The sequence below is a fragment of the Pyxicephalus adspersus genome, chromosome 5 (genome assembly GCF_032062135.1).
Source record: "Pyxicephalus adspersus chromosome 5, UCB_Pads_2.0, whole genome shotgun sequence".
Taxonomy (NCBI): domain Eukaryota; kingdom Metazoa; phylum Chordata; class Amphibia; order Anura; family Pyxicephalidae; genus Pyxicephalus; species Pyxicephalus adspersus.
This window is the reverse complement of record NC_092862.1, coordinates 136831823-136853783: the sequence shown is the minus strand read 5'-3', so window position 1 is coordinate 136853783 and position 21961 is coordinate 136831823. Positions and strand designations below refer to the sequence as shown.

At 38.5% G+C, this 21961-nt stretch overlaps 1 protein-coding gene across 3 annotated transcripts; it reads right to left on the bottom strand.

Annotated features, from left to right (window-relative positions):
• Positions 1-7341: 7341 nt before the first annotated feature.
• GATAD1 (GATA zinc finger domain containing 1) lies at positions 7342-20843 on the bottom strand. 3 transcript variants are annotated; one of them, XM_072412850.1, is made up of 7 exons: positions 20747-20843; positions 15575-15610; positions 14441-14665; positions 12795-12920; positions 11957-12016; positions 11207-11390; positions 7342-10476 (listed from the first exon to the last, which is right to left on the bottom strand). In XM_072412850.1, exons 3-7 carry the CDS (start codon positions 14663-14665, stop codon positions 10286-10288), a joined length of 786 nt encoding a protein of 261 aa, XP_072268951.1. In that variant the 5' UTR covers positions 15575-15610; positions 20747-20843; the 3' UTR covers positions 7342-10285. The 3 variants fall into 3 exon arrangements, with proteins under 3 accessions (XP_072268951.1, XP_072268952.1, XP_072268953.1); XM_072412851.1 differs by lacking the exon at positions 20747-20843 and adding an exon at positions 20036-20698; XM_072412852.1 differs by lacking the exon at positions 20747-20843 and adding an exon at positions 17944-18247.
• Positions 20844-21961: the final 1118 nt, after the last annotated feature.

Below are 21961 nucleotides of genomic sequence, written 5' to 3'. Positions count from 1 at the left end.
AAAATATACATTTAACAAAATAAATAAAAAAAATCATACCATAACCCACATGTTCCAAACTTGGTCACACACAACGTGGAAACTACAGTACCTTACACAGGAGGGCAAAATCTGGGACCTAAATTTAAAAATATTTTCTGTTGTCACATAGTTAGAATTAAACTGATTACCAAATCCTCATATAGTTTATCGAATCTCTCACTCCTACTACCTGATTTATAATCCATATAAACTACAGATATAAAAGAACTCCCAGCTTAAACCTAAATAATCAGATAGACCCATGTAATGAACCACTTGTATACATATCGTTTGAATATTATCAGGCACCCAAATGTTAATAATATATGGGAAAGGAGAACTAATATTTATTTATTTTTTTATTATTTATGTTGATGACGTAGGAATGTAATAGATTATGTCTATTATGTTAAAGACCATTCTATGGTGTTTTTTCTGAAGAAGCAAAGTATGTGAAATGCATGGAGGAACGGTAACAGTATTTATGGATTATGAACAGATTGCAATTGTCCCATACTTTATAATAGAAGATGTGCTTTATTGTTTGTTATCTGTGAACAATATATTATTAAAAGTGTATTTTAGAAAATGTACTTTAAAAGTCCCATAATGGTTTTTCAAAACATTTAATTAAGATTAAGAATGTGGTACTAATCTTTGCTGGACCTGGATTTTATCTATTACAGATTTACATTATTCATTTACATATATACCTTGATATCATTTTATATCATTTAGACAATGACAGCATCTAAAAATACAGCCTGTGCATCAATATTCAGAAAATCATCATGGTATACACCAGTGGTTGCCAACCAGCGCTCCTTGAGAAAATTTTGGTGGTCCACAGAAAAGTTTGGACATTTTTTGCAATTTTTACGTTTTAATAATAATAAAACAAAAATAATATTCTAATAAATTCTTATATTCTCAATGACACTGAGACTACTCTACTGTACTAGTGACAGAAAATCAAGGGAGGCGCAGCGTGACGTCAGTGTAGTCTTAAGTTGTATGTGGCAACCGTTGCCGCTCCAGCATTGTTTCCATTATACAACAGTTACCCCGCTCCGCCAATACCGATTCTCATCCGAATGCTTTATTTTATTTGTTTATTTCTCAGATGCTCTTTTAGGTAAGTATGACCCTAACTGTGTATTTTCTTTACCTGTTATGTTTAATGGCATCAAATAGTTTGACTTTGATAACTACCATTTCTTGTTTGGTCTTAGATTGGAACAAAATAAACCCATAATGAGTGAGAAAAAGCAAACAAATATTTTGCATTTCTTTAGTAATACCAAAGATAATGTAACTAATGATAATAGTAACAATAGTAATACTTCACTTAACTGTGAGCTGATCAATCAATCAGAGCCTCCACAGTCCTCGTCAGCACCATTAGAAAGATCATTATTTTACAATAGTATATTTCAAAAAAATTCATATTAATGGTCCACGGGATTTAATATTATTTATTTAGTGGTCTGTGAGGTCCAAAAGGTTGGTGACTGCTGGTGTACACATTCTAAACTTGTTGACTGACCTAGATTTAAAAGATTAACTTATATAAACAGTGACAGCATCTAAAAATCTAAGCTAAGTGCATGATTATTCAGAAAAACCATAATGTTATAAACATGCCAGATTTGTTGATCGAGTTTATAGTATGGTAAGGAATTTATTTACACAAAGGTAGGGGTAAATAAATACCCTAAGATACCCCAGAGACGGGCATACATCTGAAAATGATGGCAAAGATATCTCACTGTTGAGTGTAACTCATCCCAACAATTTTCACCCATAACTAAAATATAATGTATGCCTAACCTATCCTGTAAGCCTATGAGTGGGTCATCATTATGGGATCAGGAGATAGGGTTGACTTTTTTTCCTTTTGAAAAACCCCCAGTCTGTGACAAAACATTAGTCAAAGTTTACACAAGAGGGATTTTGCAATACTGATAGTTTACCATGGGCAAATAATTCCACATTGCCAGCTGACGCTGTGTTTCGGTATAAGATGCCAAGGTGTGGTGCTTAATAAGGATGTGATAACAATGGTGAGATATCATCTTATATTAGAAATAAAATAAAAAATAATATTAAAGAATCAATAGTAGTATAATAAATACAGTACATGAGACAATTTCAGGGTTACCATGCCTAAGAATTATCTGGTCTGTTCAAGTATAGTAAGCCTTACTTTGCTATATAGAATGTTAATTATATTATGTATAATATAATTCTGCAAAGCTTGCTATTATGGTCCTTATCGGCCATTGCATTTTCTAACAAGATATATATATATGTATATTTCATTTAAGTCCTTACGGGGCTGTCAATCAAACTACTTGTGAGTGTAGTGGGCGCCACAACCCAACACCCCATAACAAACATACAACACATGTCGACAAACCATATATCTGTATGTAGCCAAATACGAATATAAAGCTATGGACAATGCATAGTCAAATGGGCACTGACCATCCAACTTATATGAGCTTGTTAACCTACCCGTTTCTAAACTATAGACATCAATTGGAAGTAAGTTATCTTCAACAGCCTCCACTCTTATGGCAAGGCTTTCCACAAGAAAGTGTATCTGTGGGAACTTGGTGCCCGTCTATCAAAAAGAGCATTTGTGATGTCAGGTAATGATTTTGACTGAGAAAGAGAGACCCTGGCATGCAATGGGTGTTTGAATTTATCCTAAAGCTCTTCCGTAGTGTTGAGGACATTTGGATGGACAAGAGAATTTTGGACACCACAAGCCGTCTAAAGCAGGGATCCCCATCCTGCGGGTAGTCTAGCGGTAGTCTGACAGGTGGGCTGTGGCTCAGGCCAGTGCACCCTCCAGCGGGGTCAGGAGAAGGACCCTGCTTTGGGGGGCGCACTGGCCAGAGCCGCGGACCATGTCTCCGGTTTGCATCACAGGCTCAGGGCGCTGGGTAGGTTTTGGCATCATGATGTCACTCTGTGGGAAGTTTATTCCCCTTTGAGTGACACACGGATCCCCGCGCACGTGCGGTCCGGAGTCCATGCATTTAGTGGTCCACAACCTGCAAGGTTGGGGACCACTGGATTACAGCATAGAGGTTTGTAGAATATGTTTGGTCAATTTATGGGTATAAGTGTTATTGGTGTAAAAATATTGGTTAAAATTATATAATTGTGCTTATAGCAAGACATCAAGACATTTTTAATATTTGTGGAACACCACCCAACAGCCCATTACTTGCATTGGGGCTGAAGGCTCTTGAAAGGAGTAAAAAAGCTTTTATTTAAAAAGGTCATTAATCTTTTAATGAGGAGCGGAAAGGAGAAACCATAAAACGCAAAAACAATGATTAAACTTTAACTTTAAAAATAAGACACAGGAAGGAAAAAACTATGAAATACACTGTATCAGGACCTCAAATGGCAAAAGGGCGCCCACTTCTGAGCAAAGCCTCATCTCTGCTCGGCAAAGTCCATTGCCCGTCTGCTGCCAAGTATGTATATCTTTTACCCTTTGTATCTGGTGATGCTTTAATTTATTTATTGCTGTAGACTTTGAATAATTGTATTTTTCTTCCTTTTCTACTTAAAGAGAAACTGTCATAATTAAGATACACAAAACCAAGACTTTTCAATTTCCTGAAATTTCATTAAAACCTGGGATACATTTCATATATATATATATATATATATATATATATATATATATATATATATATATATATAAACGGTCATTTCTCATTTTCCACCTGCAATCTCTCTTTTGTAAGTTTATACTGCACTTTTTCTTATCCAGGTTCATGCTGATTGTAACATGCTTTGTATTGACGTACAATAAATCACTGTATAGACCTTAATATATCCTTTAGAAATAAATTATTTTTAAACACCAGATTTCTTCTTTACTTCTAACATACTGGGCTTCATTAAGCACTACCCATCAGGAGCTGATATAAACTGATTACAAGATTGTAAGGGGTCATGCAATTTCTTATTGTGTCATCCTGGGGGGTCACTAACAGATGCTGGCGCTGTAGAGTGGGGCCGGGCTCTTTGATTCGTATTTTTTGGGATTATCCAAAGGCTTAAACTTTTTGGAACAAAGTACATTGCATTTTACTGAAATTTACAGACTATCAAATTCTGTTTGAACCTGCATTTTACCTGTTTCATCTTGCTGAAGTCTCTGATTTGCTTGGTTAATGCTTCTCAAGCTTGTATCTCATTACTCTGATAGAGGTCCCTATAGTGACCATGTAGTTCTCTAGAGTTAACAAATTGATGTTCATGAAAGATCTAACTGCTAGGAATGAGTGTGAATGCCCCTGGAAGATTGAGGAAATTATAACAGGAGGATTCACAGGATTCCCTGCGATCCCCCGGGGCACTAGAGGTTAACTAAACGAAGAAACTCTATTGAGAGTTCTTCTGCAGTTCCACTGCGATCCCCGGGCACTAGAGGTTAATTAACCTCTAGTGCCCCGGGATCGCAGTGGATTCTCAGAGCTGCAATCATTCTTGCAGCCCTGGGAATCCTGTTTGCGATCCCAGGAACTAGAGGTTAAATAAGGACAAGTATCCCCATTCAAAACCTCTAGTGCACTAGAGGTTTTGAATGGGGAAACTTGTAACCCATTTAACCCCCAGTGCCGGGGATCACACACTGAGCTTTTAATAGACTTTAAAAAATTGTAACTACTGTGAAATCCTGATTTCTTGCTTCGCTTGGTATGTGAGTTTGTATATTATGTGTTTTTTGCAATTTTTAGACATTTTCTATGTCTATAAGGATTTTGCATTGTATTGTATTGTTTATTACATTCTTGTTTTTTACTGTTTCATCAAGTTCTGTCAATAAAGATTTAAATTATATAATATATATACATATATTCAGTGGCACCTTGGCAAAAGTCCTTATTCCATTCCAGACCCTTGGACTTTTACCCCATTTTTCCCATAACAAATAAAAGGAAACTGATGAATCCGTTCCCATGAAGAAAAAATCCTATTGTTATTGGCATATTATACATTGATGGGGCTGTATAAAATAATTTAAACACTGCTTAATACTAAAATACATAAATACAAAAGCAATTAGATGAAATAAATGAAAATGTAATCTTGCTGAGAAGAGTTGAGTGCCTACTAGGATGGTGCAGAGAAGGGAGGAGGAGGAGATGTTCTGTATTTCACAGAGTTATAGCGCGGGTTGTTCACTGAATGGTAGTAACTGGCATACTGACGCTCGTGGGTAGTCGTGGCTTTGTCTGGAGAGAGGTAAATAAGGGTAGCACGGTGTTATGACTCATTTTGACCCATACAAGTTCTAGCACAAAGGTTGTACACCAAGCAAAATTTTTGGTGTGCAAACAGGACTTTTACCAAGTTGGACTTATTCCAAGCCGGACTTATACCAAGGTACCACTGTATGTATATATATATATATATATATATATATATAAAATTTATTTTTACACATCTTATAAATACTTTTTATCATTTTATAATTAAAAAGTTATAAAGTTAAGGGCCTGGGCTGGGTTTGCACTGAATTTTAAAATCTTGTTAGAAGTTTAAAGTTAGCATGATATGTGGCAATCCCTATTGAAGTTTATGGAGGGCATTGTAGATCTAACAAGCTATTGTCAAACAAACGGCATGGATAGCTAGGTTCTGTCATAAAGGATATGTACCAGTGTCAACATTAAAGACATCAATTTCCCTATACAGAAAGGTTTTCTCTCCAAAAAGTACTGCATGGTGCCCTTCTTTTAATGATTTTAAATAGATGAGACATATAAATGAAATTTTAAAGCCAGTCTCAATTCTCCTGAGGAAGCAGATTCTGCGAAACACATTGCATTTGGGATTGGAGATATTTTCTCTTTTTTTAAAAGGTAAAATAAATTATGATTTTCTTAAAAAAAGATTTCGGATAAAGTAATTGGATGAAAAGGTGCCTTTAAAGTCCATTGATATAAATATAAACACAGAATCATACTCCTAATTATTACAAACACATGTAAGCTCTGGTAATAGAAGCTCTTAGCCTACACCTATGATAATGTTTCCCATCAAAAATGGTAAGAATGTTTTGCATTAAAGCAGCCATTTTTGTACAGTTGTTTTATATATATATATATATATATATATATATATATATATATATATATATATACACTTATATATACATAGTTGTCATATATCAATACATTTTAAGATCTCTCAAAGAAAGGGTCCCTTGTCTACTGGAAACAATCTATGGATATGGTGTGTGGATGGAAAGTTTGAACCATGGTGTTTCCCCCTCCTATCTTCACAGTTAGAATGGTGTTTTTTGGGTGATGTGCAGTGCCGTTTCGCCTCCAAACATGGTGTGCTCAGTGACATCCAAAGAGTTCAATTTTGGTCTCATCGGACCAGACTATATTCTCCCAGTATTTCACTGGCTTGTCCAAATATTGTACAACAAATTTTAAAGCTTCAACATGCCTTTTTCTAAGCAGTGGAGTCTTGTAGGGTGAACATAAATAAAGGCCATGCCAGTTGAATGCAATACTGTTATTACAAATATTGTTTTCTTTGAAACAACTGTACTTGCTAACTCCAGGTCTTTCTGAAGATTCTGCTGATTATCGTTTGCACTCCTCTGTCAGAACTCTTGTGAGGAGCACCTGGTCATGGCCAGTTTACAATGAAATGAAGTTCTTTCTACTTCAGGATTATGGCCCCAACGGTGTTCACTGGAACATTCTGAAGCTTAGTAATACGTCTGTAACCAATGCCATTAGTATGTTTTGCAACAATAGGATTGCAAAGGTCTTGAGGGAGCTCTTTGCCCATCATGATATGATTCATGTGTGATACCTTGGTAATGAGAAATATTAATTATATTAATTTGCTCTGATAGGGGTCAGGATTGCTTTCTAAATACTGACAGACTTCAGCAGGTTTCTTGGCTTTCCATCACTTTTAACCCTTCATTTCCTTCATGTGTTCAAGACAGTCCCTGTGCCTCTCCACTTTATTACGCTTAACCCAATTTTTGAAGGTAATGGTTTTGATTTCTTTGTATGTTTGGATTACCTGAGTTGCTACCAACGTCTGGTGTAATTTTAACGTTGATAGTCCCATTAGAAATATATTTACTAAGAAAAATGTTGACGTGTTCAATAAATTTGTCCGCCAATGTATATATTATGTTTCATGCTATTGTTACTTAAAGGAAATGTGTGGACTTTACCATGACCTTTCTTGAAATCTGTATGACGTATTTTCTATTTGAATAGATGGAATTGATAAAGCAGTTGACAGTAGTAGTGTTGGGTAATATACAAATTTAATGCTAGAAGTTTTGTATATTTAAAGTGTATGTAAATTTTAAATTTATTTTACACTAGGTAAAAAAGCACAGATAAAACAGCAAATATAAATCAAGAACACATTGAGCAACATATAAAATACATTGAGTGGGTACATCACAAAAGTGTTTTTTAAACAATACATCTGTATATCCAACTCATGGATGCCTGTTGGTCCCTTTGCAACTTCTGTGTCCGTTCCAGATACTTAAAGTACAACTTTTGTTTGCTAAAAATGTATATACACCATTACAATTTTCGAAAAGCCATTTTATATGTCAAAACAATAATTACTTTCCAATTTGCATTTACAGTCAGCCATTATTTTCTTTATGTACCAATTAAAAAAAAATTTTTTTAGCTTTGTACCAAAATACATTTTTCAGTCTGTAGCCTAGACTTCCAGATTTCTCATTGCTGTACTCCTGTTCACAGATGTATACACAGAGCTTTACTTGAAATACCAAGCATAACTACCCCAGAGGCTTTTTCCTGGGCGTTCTGCCTGGCATTCTTGACTCCTCTGCCCACCTGTCATAAGCAGTGCCAATGTTCGGAGAAGCCCCACTGTCATCCACTCAGCATTGATTAGAGTGGGACACCGGCAGTCCTGTTCCCATCTGCTAACACATTCAGGGCAATGATAAGGATGGAACACTGGCAGTCCCACCCCCATCTGCTAACACATTTTCTGCATTGGTAAGGAAGGGACAATGGCAGTTCCAATCCCATCTGCTAACACGTGTTCACATGCATGATACTCTTCTAGTGGACCTATCACATTTCTAACATTATATAGTGACAATCCCTTTTATACAATAGAAAACAATTTTATTACATATTTTAATATTTCTTTTGGGGAAGACCTCTTCCCTTCCATCTTTACGGCCACAATGGTAAAGACAGTAAAAAAAAGTGCCCGCTCTCATGCATGCGCATGGAAATTGATAATTTTATTTTTTTAACTTTCAGACATGACATGTCACCCGCTTTCACACCTCGACATTGCAAGATTGGGTGACATGAGAAAGAATATGGCAGCGCTAGAAGGACTGGCGATCGCCAGAGAAAGGGGAAGCCAAACCAGCGCAGGATTCACTGTGCTCAGTTTGTGGTCTAGTAAAGAGAAAAATGTTTCACAAAACTTCTGCTTTACCTAGATAACTAGATATAGCCCTAGGAGGCACATCTGAAGTTGAAGGCTGAATTCACCTGGCAGTAAGGTTGCATTTACCGCTTCCTCATGCCAGGAACCATTGCTGCTTGACAAACTGCTAGGCCTGAACAAGCCTAACATTTACCGGCTGTAACCAATCCCAGGTGCCCAGCAGTTGCCAGTAGTCACTCGGGAGCAGTACATGCCAGTTTTACTATTATTGTGAACTAACAGAACATATTAACAGGGCAGGCATTATAAAGTTGCTACATGGTATGGGGTGGAGGGGGAAGGTAGAGAACACAATAATAGGGATTACTGGATGCCTATAGCATAAACAACTGGGAGCACTAAATTTTTTGTGCCTTGCCCCGCTCAGTGTTGACCACTCACAGATCCCCCCCCCCCACCTCAAAGAACTTTCCGGGGAGAACACTGATTCCAAGTAACCTGTTGCATAAAGTAAGTCACCCAAGAAATGACTACAGAGTTAGACGTTCAATCTTTGGTGAGGTAGGTACTCATTAGAAGTGCTGTTCATGTATTTTGATACTGAGGGTTCTTTTAAAATGTTAAAAAAAAACATTAGTTAATAAAAAGTATAAACCTAAAAGGAAAATTACTTTGTGAACTTTTTTTTTTTTTTAATATGACCACAAATAAACAGTTCACCTCTTCAAAACACATACATTTTCCACATATTTCAGAATGTTGTATGTATAGAGAAAAATAGAGGATCTTGCCATAAATGCAATGAGCCCATACCTTCCCGTAGAAACACAGAAAAAAACAGCATCCCAAATATGTTTAGTACCTGAGCAAAAATACACACTTTGGGGTCTGTTTTTTAATCAACATATCTGACATTCACTTAAACCTTCCCCAGTAGAGAATCCAATACTAACATTATAACAGATAGACCTAGAAGATTCTGCTACAGGGAATGTTTCACTGAATGCCAGATTCACTGCTTTATAAATAGAGCCCTTTGCGTTTTTAAACAGATGAACATGATGAAAAGTGTATGTGTTGGAGAAATGCATCCAAATATTTTGGATAAAACAGGAAAGGTTTAAAACCCATCAGTTTGCTTCTTGGAATTCAAATTGCTTGTCTCAGAAGGATGACAAGTCGAGTGAGTGAATCTGCCAAGAAGGAACACAGATAAAAACTCTAAGGGTCTAATCCTAACTTATTCCACAAAAAAAAAAACGTTTTGGTTATACCAGTGGTTCTCAACCTTTTCAACATGAAAAAAACCCATGAACTATTTTTCAGGTCTTTAGGGAACCCTTCCTATATTTTTTTTTCCCACAGCTCACAGTACATTAGTTTGGTGGTCAGTGGGAAGAATTCCTCTCAAATTGCTGGCCAATAGTAAGAATGTCACCCTTACAGATAGTCAAAAAGATATTGGTTTCACTTAAACAGACCTGAGAGGTGCAAACTGCTCAAGGAACCCCCAGCAACCTCTGGAGGAACCCTGGGTTATACATACTATAACTGAACTTTCACTACTGACTACAAAGACCGTTTCAAAAAGACGGCAACATGTTATCCTTTTATGGATTATAGCTTGAACCTACTACCCGGTTGCTATAGACAACAGACATTTTAGGTGAATGTGGCAGTTATGTCATCTCATCTCTCAGCAGATTCAGAGAACGTACTTCAGGTTCCCAATATTCCATAAAGAGTGCGGGTTCTTTCCAAAGTTAAGACCCAAATGTCTAAATATCCATCAAAATTATACATGATTACCTACGGCGTCTTTAATCGTGATTGCTGGTGTGGGGCCAATGTGAGTCCAAATAAAACCTCGCTCGGGGCGGGTGGGGAGAGTGGGGAATGGTGAGGAACGAGATTTAAAGTACTCAGAGGGGGCATGGCAGACAAAGTCCAAACAATCCATTTTGCGGGGGAGGTCTTCATCTGGTCCTAGAAGAGCCAAATCAAAACATAAATATACATTCAAAGCCAAACATTACACACAGCAGTACCATGGAGATGAAATTGCAGACTTTTTGTATTACATTATTAGAGGGCTTACATTATATTACTGTGGCTCAGTAGTTAGCACTCTGGCCTTTGCAAAGCTAGGTCCCAGGTTCGAATCTTGGCCAGCACTCCATCTGCATGGAGTTTGCAGGTTCTCCCTGTGCTTGCGTGGGTTTCCTCCGGGTACTTCAGTTTCCTCCCACATTACAAAAATCGTAAGGTTTCGATTTTCTTGACAACGTTAAGCGCAAATAAGCTGGAGACACAGTACAGTCTGAAAAGTCTACATTTGATCTAATTATGCTCAAAGGGATACTTTTGGACTGTTTTGGTCTGGTTACTGTATATATATCCTTTAAGATTTGAAGCACCAGTGGATTATTTCTCCATGATTTAAAAAAGGGTCCTGAGCAAAACATTTCTTTCCTGTAGATTTCATGCTGCAATATTCACAATATATATGTTATAAAAAGCCAAAGAAAATCCCTCTTTGTTTACCTCTCCTTTTTTACAATGTATACTAAGGGGTGGCTATTTTAGAGTTTTTAAGAGAAACAGGGAAGCCAAAGAGCATTTCCCATATATTGGGAAAACTGAAGCTAGGTGTGGATATTTATGAAATTTTACGCTGACTGCAAGGATTCAGTAGATAAAGGACTGACAAACGTACCTATGATGTAAGTAGCTGGATCAAAGTGATCTTTGGGGCTGGCGAGGGTAGGGATGAGCCAAGTCAAAGCAGCGCTCTTCTCACAGTACTGATCTTGAATGAAGCCTCTTATCTGAGCATAATATGTTTTTCCATCATCGTCATCAACAACGGACACCACATCACCGATCTGATAGTACAATCCCTGCAACAAGTCACATCCTATTAAGTAATATCTCACTCAACTTGCTCAAAAACTCGAAGTGCTTGTTAAATTACTATTGTTATTAATGTTTTTCTAGTAACCACTGTAGTATGTGCAGCACTTTATAAATAATGGATATTATTGGGCTAGTGATAATGTTAGCGGTTTAGTGGTTAGCACTCTGGCCTTTGCAGCGCTAGGTCTCAGGTTCAAATCTTGGCCAGGACACTATCTGCATGGAGTTTGCAGGTTCTCACCCTGTTTGCATGGATTTCCCCAGGTCCTACAGTTTCCTCCCACATTCCAAAAAAACATGCAGTTAGATTAGTTGGCTTACCCCAAAATTGACCTTAGACTTTATTAAAGACATATGGTGGGGACATTAGATTGTGAGCCCCTTTGAGGGACAGCTTGTGAATTGACTATAGACTTTGTAAAGTGCTACCTAATATGTCAGTGCTATATAAATACTGGTAAATAAAAATAATAATAAAAACTACACTCATTTTTCCCCATGCAGAATACATAATAAAAGCAAAAATCAATCAATAAATACAGAAACATACCCTGTGGAATAAGAATTCCGAGGTCACTATCGTGGACACAGATTCCGGTGCCTTAATAGGCTAAAAAGAGAACCAAACATGGTAAACAATACAGAACAAATTTCTATTTACAAATTCCTTTACAAATATTTAATACAGTAGCACAGCGCTGTGTAATATGTTGGCCCTAAATAAACACGGTTTATTAATATTGATAACAATAATAATTATGAAATAGGTAGGCAGACACTGCTAACCATTATGGCTGTCAGGCTTTAATACTTTAAGCCATATACTCACAACAAACCTTCACTAACATAGCATTGTTATATATAATTTTTATGGTTGGTAACACTTTGGAAATGAAATTTATTAATATGTTACTGAAACAGTTTTGCCAATTTGAAAAAGTCACAACTCCTGGTTTGTATAAAAACAGATTCCTAAATTCTATTTATCAGTACACTGCACACAATTGGCACCGTGAGTAATTGCTGATGAAAACATTTGCTAAAAATAAGAAATCCATTCCAGATTTGCTGGATCACTCATGTTCACTGATGATAATATATCGTCTCCAGCCTGGGAGAGCTTTAATTAAGAAAGTAATGGCTGAAAATTTCATTAGAATCCAACACTCCCAGAAGGGATTTATTGTTCCCCACATCAAACAACCATGAAACAAGAATAAACACAACAAGCAAATGTCAGATTCCAAAGATTTCTCAAAAACTGAAATCTCTCCTCTCTACAGACAGGCAGCAGAAGAGGCAAGATTTGAGTCACTATTTTTGCTTTTATATTTTATGCTTTGTAATTCTTAAACTTCACTTATCTTCATAAAGACCGATCAGCTTACATTTTTCAGTTTAAAAATATGCCGCCTTCCTTTGCCTTTGGTGGAAACCTTCTTTTCTACAGCTGGGGCCGACTTATACTTTGTATTCCTCAAACGGGCCGATCTTCTGTGGATTTCCTGCTTGGACTATTAAAGGGAAAAAAAAAGATTTATTTTATTTTATTATCTGGCAACTAGGTCATGTTTCTGTAAAAAAACGAACAAAAAATGTTCATAATTAGCCTCTAAACACAGGAAGTATTTTGTAGGGTAACAATGACCTAATGACATATGTCAGAGCTTAAAGTCTTGCACATGCAGCTTCTGAACCTCATGCTGCAGTACTCTTGGTTAACAGAGCTGAGTAAATCCTCAACATAATAGGCCTGATTTATTAAAGCTTTTCACAAATACAGAAAATAGACTATAACAAGGGATCTTGGGTGATCCAGCAAACCTGGAATGGATCTGGTCCAGAACTGAAAACATTTAGCAACAGCAAATGCCTTTTAGGAAATCCACTGCAGGTTTGCTGGATCTCCAAGGTTTTCCCATGATAGTCTATCTTCTGTAGTCTTGGAGAGCTTTAATAAATCAAACACAATGGGCTATCCAAAGCTGGAGAGGATACACTTTCATCATTGAAGCTGGGTCATCCAGCCAATCCAAAATGTAGTTCTTAAAAGTCATTTTCTATTTGTTAGCAAATGTTTTCAATCCTGGACCAGATCCATTTCAGGTTTAGTAATGAAAGTGTATCTTCTCCAGCCTAGGAGAGCTTTAATAAATCAGGCCCAATGTGTCTTCACTAGCATTGGTCAAATAGCTCAGTGTTCGATTCGGCGGCTATTTGATCATATAGCCCGTTTTTTTTCGGGGGATCGAATGCCGAATTCGAACACCATTAAAGTCTATAGGGGGGAAAATTTGGGTTATTTTCTTGACTGTGTAAAACTGCAAGAGCAATCAGGGGAGCGGAGCTGACAGGTCCGCTCCGCTGATTGGACTTGCAGCCCAAGTGTAACTATAGTATGTGTTCTTGGATAGAGACTCTCTATCCAAGAACACATACCTTTTACTTTTCCTCAGCCAATCACAAAGCACTAGAGGTGATGAATGGGGAGTCTTGTCCTCATTTAACCTCTAGCGCCCGGGGATCCCACACTGACAGAAGGATTCCCACGGTTGTGCAGCCGTGGGAAGCATCCTGCCATGGTGGGATAACCTATAAAAAAATAAAAGTTAGTTACACAAATCACACACATTCAATAAATTACTTTACCTTGAAGCCTCATTTTTTAACACATTTTTTTACACTGGAATTTGCAAAGTCGCATTTTGTGTTTTTCGGGTCGGGTCTGTCTGATTTCGAACAGCCATATTCAGGTTGAATATAAGGACAACCCAAATTCGAACACCAACACTAGTCCTCACACAGACTTGAATTGGAGCAGCAGAGAGGCCCTGTCTGACCAGGACTTTAAAAGTGATTGACTGATAAGTGAATTGGATCTAACTGCTCACCAGTAGACAGCACATACTTAGACACACTGTGCAACCACCGAGCAGGAACACATCTTCTGTATATGTAGTAAATTTACATTTGTCAGATCAAGGCATTGGTGATCACTACAAGAACTCGATGATTGTATTTAAAAATGGTGTACCTGCTTAGTGTTGCCTCCATTACTTTGTTGGGAGGTCGAGGCACTGGCAAAGCTGGGCCCGCTGTGTGCAGTACTGGAGCCGCTGGCACTGCTGTGATTGCTGCCCCCACCACTGCCCTTCCCCGTGCAGCTATTGCAGAGAATTTCTCCCTGGCTTCCCTTTTTCCACATAGAAGATGAGGTGGTTTTGCACACACTGCATGTTGGCTTTAGTCCAAGAGGCATCTGTGAAAAACATCACATTCACACATATAATAATAGTTCTATCTAGAGACTAAAAACTAAAAAACACAGCAGAAATACGTGTCACACAAAGGGTAAAAGCACTGGGCTGAGATAGGTTTCTTACAAAGCCTATACAGCCCTGGCTCAGGTCACACAAAGAATTAAAAGGAGGAACAGAATATAACTGGGTATTAAAGCTTTAAAGTAAAGATAACAGAGACTGTTGATCCAGGGAACATCCAAGGGAATCAAGAAGGATATTTTTACTCTGTTGGAGCAAATTGTATCAAGGTTTTTTTTGCCTTCCTATGGATCAACTATGTCAATGAGATTTTATATCTGGGATATGTTTATTTCCCAGGGGTTGAACTTGATGTCTTTTTTCAACATGACTAACTTTTTAACTAAAACGGAAGGCGAGTGTTTTAGTACTCTGGGGACACATGGGGCTCTATTTATAAAAACGGGAAATCTGACATTCTCTCAAACGTTCCCTGGTGGGAATCTTCCAGGTCCACGTGTTTCAATGGCAGTAATTGATTCCCACTAGGTAGTGTATGATAATTTTGTATTAGAGCTCCAGGAGAATTGGAGCGTATATGAAAAAGACTGCTTCCCGAATCTTTATTAGACCCTTAACGGTATATATACTTCACTAGAAATTGTTACTTTAGCATTCTTTAATTATTCTGTGACATAGGGCTCATTTTATAACACCGGGGATCTGACATTCCCTAACACATTGTCTTGTAGGATTCTTCCAGGTTCATGTTTTTCAATAACAGTAATTGATTCCCACGTAGGAATGTATGATTCCCTGTTTTATAAACACAGCCTTAAGGTGAAAATCATCTAAACAGTACAGAACACAAGTATTAACACTGATGCATTAAAACAATTATTACTCACCTTGAAATATTAAGAGGCCCCTCATCTACCAGTCACCTGGAAAAGATAAAAATGGTACATAAGAACACAATCCAGCCATTACATCCTTCCAACTCTAAAGTGAATGTCAGCCACTTAAATGTTAGCTCTTCTCCTTTCTTTTTAACCCAGGCACTTACACGTGACATTACGGCCTTACTGACCAGTAATGTAATTTTTAAACAATGTTACTGCAGATATAAACACATCTACAAATCACTGTACTAAAATGTTTTTATTACAAAATGAGAAGCATTTATCAACCCTTGTAGGGATTTTGAGACACTTCATAGACATTACATGTTGAGACATTTCAGGAATGACAATAGTAATAAACATAGAATACAGTAGTAAAGTACAGAGACAAAAAAAAAGTGCATACCCTGGAAGAAAAAAAAACAAATCTGTACAGTCATCAAACAACATAATATATTAAAATAGGTGCTTCCATCAGTTCAGTGTAAACAAATATCAAAATTAAATGCAAACAAACCTGGACGTCAAAACTCCGTTTTTTTAAATATTTTAAGACAAAGAAAAATGATATAAAAGAAAAGAAATACGTAAGGGTATATAAAAACAAAGGTGGAAAAGCAGGTAGATAAAAAGAAATACCGTAATCACAGGGGGGTACTAATCACTACCATAATGTGTTATATTATTGCTGAAGCAAAAAGTGATAATCAGCTGATGTACTGTATTCAATTTAGCAGAACCAGGTCCAAGTGAACTTCACTCTCTTTGCGCCCTGACCCCCAGTGCATTTTTCTTTAAACACAATGTTACAAAGCAAAACAAAAATAACGTGTAAAAAATGAAACTAAACAATAGGTGAGATGAATAAGGAGACAACTGTTTGGAGTTAAAGCTGAACTCCAGCTGAACTAAACTGTCTATTCAGTCTTGCATAGTTGCACAGCTTCCCCTCCCCCCTTACTGAAATGAATTACTAACTTTTCTGCACATTGTGAGATTCATGCATTTCGCATAGCAAAGCTTTACCTAAGTATAAAAAATTTAGAAATAATTTATGTTATCTTTAAAAAAAGAAACCCTGTTTTTAATTTTACAGAAGAAATCACAAGAAAAGCCATTTATCTACATATAAGGGCAACTATGTACAGTGTAACAAAATAGTTACATTGCATTTATCAATGATCACTGTGACAAATATAATAATACAACATGCTAAAAATTAAGATTACGTGAAGGCAAAACTATGAAAAACAGAATATAAACAGCATAAAAAATCTTGGGTAGGAGGGATGGGTCAAATATAATCCAATCATACCAATTCATGCATTTAAATGCATGCAACAGACCCATCATACAGCTGACAGATATCACAGGAGGATCATAAAAAAGTGAATCGGAGAATGAGATAATAGAAGTGTTTGAGGAATTCAAGAATCAGCAAGTAAAGTTATTCTGAACTGGGTGACTAAGAAACAACTGCCAACCTTATAAAAAGTTTCCACCAGTAACGTATTGGTGAAACTCATATTTCACCAGAGGAGTACAAAACACATGCACATGGTTGTATCAGTTGATTATATATATATATATATATATATATATATATATATCTGCTATTAGGAGTGATTTAGTGGCTTTGCAGCTTGTCAATCGTTCTACAAAGCTAAATCTTTTCCTTAACCCCCCACCCCCACTCAAACATCTAACAATGACACCACAGTCTTCTCCCATTGTTCGTCTCACTGCAGCATTTGAGCTTAGGAAGGCAGGCAGGAAGGATGAATAATATGAGAGGTATACAAACCACTTTCTTTGCTTCACTAATTAGACTTTAATGTGCTTGGTCTGGGAGTATAAGGAGACTATTTAGACCTTTGGTGTCTTTCTACAGAGGACTGGTCACTCTATGTACATTAATAAAGGGAAAGTGTTGTTAGCACTATTACTGATCTTAAGGTAAATGATTGTGAAACTAATATACAAAATCAAAACCACAACTTTGAGTTCTATAGGAGTAATTAATTAGTCAATGCATGCCTTGCAGAAAGAGAGAAGCACAAGTTTCTGTATTCTCTAAGGTAAATGATGAGTCCCAACAGATCTTGCAGAGGAAAAATACCTCATGGCTTACCCTGGGAAAAAATGATAGGTCACATCATGTCTTGTGGAGGAAACAGAGGTTTCAATACAGCATCAGGGAGAATGATTAGTCCCAGCATGTCTTGCAGAAAAAGCATGAGTTTTAGCATACACCCCTCCCCCCAGGGAAATAACTCTCTGCATACCCTGGGGAGGAATGAAAATTTGCAACATGCCCTGAAGAAGAATGATAAATCTCAGCATACCTTAGAACAGAATAATATGTCTCAGCTTACCTTGTGGTGAAATGCTCATTTGTACCCTGGAGTGGATTGATGGGTCCTGCTGTACCCTGGGAAGGAATGATAAGGCTTGGTGTACCCTGGCATGTAATGATGAGCCTCGGCATACCCAAGGAATGGAATGATAAGTTTCAGCATACCCTGAGGAGGAACGATTAGTCTTGCTGTACCTTGCTGAAGCATTATTGGTCTTCACCCTGGGTGGAATGATAAGTGACCGTGTACCCTGGGGAGCTCTCAGCATACCCTATGAGTGGAATGATAAATCTGAGCATACCCTAGGGAGGAATTTTAGATCCCCACATATCCTGGGGAGCAATGACAGGGCTCAGCATAACCTGGGGAGTATTTATTGGTTTCAACATAATCTGGGGTGGAATGACAACCCCCAGCATATTCTGAGACAGAATTGTAAATCTCAGCATATCCTGGGGATGATTAATAAGCCTCGGTATAACCTAGGGATAGCATGACACTTCATGGTGTACCTCAGGGAGGTATTATAGAAGTCCTGACAACCCTGGAATGGAATGATTGGTCTCAGCATACTATGGGGTGGAATAACCCTGAGCATACCCTAGAGAGAACAACAAATTGCAGAAAATCCTGGGGGGGGGGGGGGGGATAATGTGTCTCAGCTTACTTTGTGGTAAAATATTAATGCTCATTTACACCATGGGGCGGATTGATGGGTCTTGGGGCACCCTGACGTGGAATGATGAGCCTCGGCATACCCAAGGAATGGAATGATGAGCCTCGGCATACCCAAGGAATGGAATGATGAGTCTTGGAGTACCCTGGGGTGGAATGATAAGTCTTGGTGTACCTAGCAGAAGAATTATTGGTCTTCACATACCATGGGTGGAATTATAAGTGTCCAGGTACCCTGGGGAGCTCTCAGTATACTCTATGGGTAGAATGATAAACTCTCAGCATACCATAAGAAGGAATTTTAGGTCTCCACAAATCCTGGAGAGGAATGATAATGTTCAGCATACCCTGGGGAGGATTTACTGGTTTCAACATAATCTGGGGTGGATTGATAACCCCCAGCATATTCTGGGACAGAATTGTAAGTCTCAGCCTACCCTGGGGAGGAATGAAAAGCCTCGGTGTAACCTAGGGATGGCATGTACCTTGAAGAGAAATTATAGGTCTTGACAACCCTGGGGCGGAATGATCGGTCTCAGCATACTACGGGGTGAAATAATAACCCTTAGGACATACTAATAAGAATGATAAGTCTTAGCGTGAATGATATTTACTTTGGGGTGGAAGTATAGGTCTTGGCATACTCTGGGGTAGAATGATCGGTCTGAGCATATTATAGGGACTGAACTAAAACCCTCAGCAAACCCTGGGACTGAACTATAACCCTCAGCAAACCCTGGGACTGAACTATAACCCTCGGCATACCCTGGGACTGAACTATAACCCTCAGCATACCCTGGGACTGAACTATAACCCTCAGCATACCCTGGGACTGAACTATAACCCTCAGCATACCCTGGGACTGAACTATAAGTCTCAGCACATCCCGGGGAGGAATATGTATTGGTGTACCCTAGGGTAGAATTAAATCTCTCCACATACCCTGGGGTGGAAAGATTGGTCTCAGCATACTTTGGGGTGAAATAATAACCCTTAGGACAGGGGTGTCAAACTCTGTCCCGCAACAACCTTTTTTTGGCCCCCCAAAAAATTCCTAATATGAATTGCAGCTGGCCCGCCGCTACTACAATCCTTAGGTGGGCCAGCAGGAATTCATATTAAGATGCTGTTCCATAGACATGAGTGATGCCGTTACTACAATTCTCGGCATCATTCGCATCTCCAGACCAGCGGCCTTTCTGCCTATGCGTTGCCCTGCATTTTATAGACGCAAGTAATGAATTGAAGTAGCGGCATCACTCATGTCTATGGAACAGCAGCCTATGCATGGACCCCGCAGAGTTTATACTGACAGGTAAGCCAGAGAATACAATGTGAAACAAAATGAATGCAGCAATTAATTTGTTTTCACATTACATTCTCTGGCAAAGTAAAACAAATAGAAAAAACAATAGGAAGGAACAAGACTGCTTACCCTACTATACTAATGACAACCATGTAGATTACACCAAAATGAAAGTTTTGTCATACTCCAGGATAAACAAAATCCAAAAGACTTATCTTCTGCATAGCTTATTGTTGTCCTTTTATTTTTCTATCATGCAGTAAAATAAAAAAAATGATTATGCACCTTTCTCTATTATAGGCTTGTTCCAGATTAAATGTTAAGCAAAACCTATTTGTTTCCATATGAAAATGTTTTATATCTAATGAGAAGAAAAATCTTTGTCAATTTTTTTAAATAAATTTCAAGTTTGGCCTGCGACTTGGTCTAGGTTTTTTATTTCGGCCCTCTGTGTATTTGAGTTTGACACCCCTGCCTTGGAACATAATATTATGAATAAGTCTTGGTGTAATCTAGGGATGAAATGATATGTCTATGACATGAACGTGAATAATAACCCTCAGCATACCCTGGGACTGAACTATAAGTCTCAGCACACCTTGGGGAGGAGTGAAATGTCTCCACACACCCTGGGGTAGAATTAGAGGTCCCAGCGGGCCCTGTGGTGGAATGTTTTAGGATCCCTCTCACCAGAATGATAAGGACAGTGCCAGGATATTGGAGAATTCATGAATAAAGCGAAGCCGGGAGCTGTCACTAATCACAGCAGCGCTATTGTCCTGTATATACATAATTCTATTATACCGGACTGTATTCTAGAAAAAGGCACAGTGCACACACCTCTGTCCCCACGACTCTCCGGCTCTTCTAATGTAAACACAACACAACCCCGCCGACGGAACACAGCCATTCACTTCCGGGTCACGACGCTCCTCAGTCCTTCATTCGCCAGGCCGATACGTGACATTAGAGGATCACGTCCAATCAGAGGAACGAGCGGGAACTGTCAAGTTCCTGCGACCTGTCGCTTACGTAATGACGTCAAATGTCTTTATTTGAAAGCGATGGAATGACAGGGGCTCCTTTGTTGCCCTTAGCAACCACGGACCCCAATTTTTTGTCTAAATGCAGAGACGATTAGGGGGACACTGCTCCCTTCCATTATTCCAGAAGACTTTTATAATTATTTTGTCAGCGTTATACATGTCAAAATGTTTGTATATTTATTTTATTATGTGCAATTCAGGTGTTAATGCGTGATTTGTGACTGGCTGTATCAGTATGGCCATGCACAATAATTTTCTGAATGGAGACTGATATTATCCCAAGGATAACTTCTTTTTTATTTATGCTCAACTTTTTTTAGAGTGTGGAAACCAAAGCTGATATACAGTATGGTGTACGAAGTTAGTCCTGGCATCTACAGATTCTTCAGTCCCAGTCCCGGCTTTTACAGACTCTTCTGCCCCAGTCTTAGGTTCTACAGATGCTTCAGTCCCAGTCCCGGCTTCTGCAGGTTCTTCAGTCCCATTTCTGGGTTCTGCAGGTTCTTCAGTCCCAGTCCTGGCTTCTACAGGTTCTTCAGTCCCAGTCCTGGCTTCTACAGGTTCTTCAGTCCCAGTCCTGGCTTCTACAGGTTCTTCAGTCCCAGTCCTGGCTGCTACAGGTTCTCCAGTCCCATTCCCGGCTTCTGAAGGTTCTTCAGTCTCAGTCCATGCTTTTACAGAATTTTCCGCTCCAGTCTTAGGTTAATCTAAATATGCTTCAGCCCAGTCCCGGCTTCTGCAGGTTCTTCAGTCCCAGTCCCGGCTTCTACAGGTTCTCCAGTCCCATTCCCGGCTTCTGCAGGTTCTCCAGTCCCATTCCTGGGTTCTTCAGGCTCAGTCCATGCTTTTACAGAATTTTCCGCTCCAGTCTTAGGTTAATCTAAATATGCTTCAGCCCAGTCCCGGCTTCTGCGGATTCTTCAGTCCCAGTCCCGGCTTCTGCAGATTCTTCAGTCCCAGTCCCGGCTTCTGCAGATTCTTCAGTCCCAGTCCCGGCTTCTGCAGATTC

Bases quoted from the DNA above. Each gene is read 5' to 3' on its own strand.
- GATAD1 (XM_072412850.1), bottom strand. From the start codon at position 14,665: ATGCCTCTTGGACTAAAGCCAACATGCAGTGTGTGCAAAACCACCTCA. The intron at 12,017-12,794 runs GTAAGCTGATCG...TTCTCTTTTTAG, and splicing joins ATATTTTTAAACTGAAAAAT to CCTATTAAGGCACCGGAATC. The intron at 11,391-11,956 runs GTATGTTTCTGT...GACTTGTTGCAG, and splicing joins CGGAATTCTTATTCCACAGG to GGATTGTACTATCAGATCGG.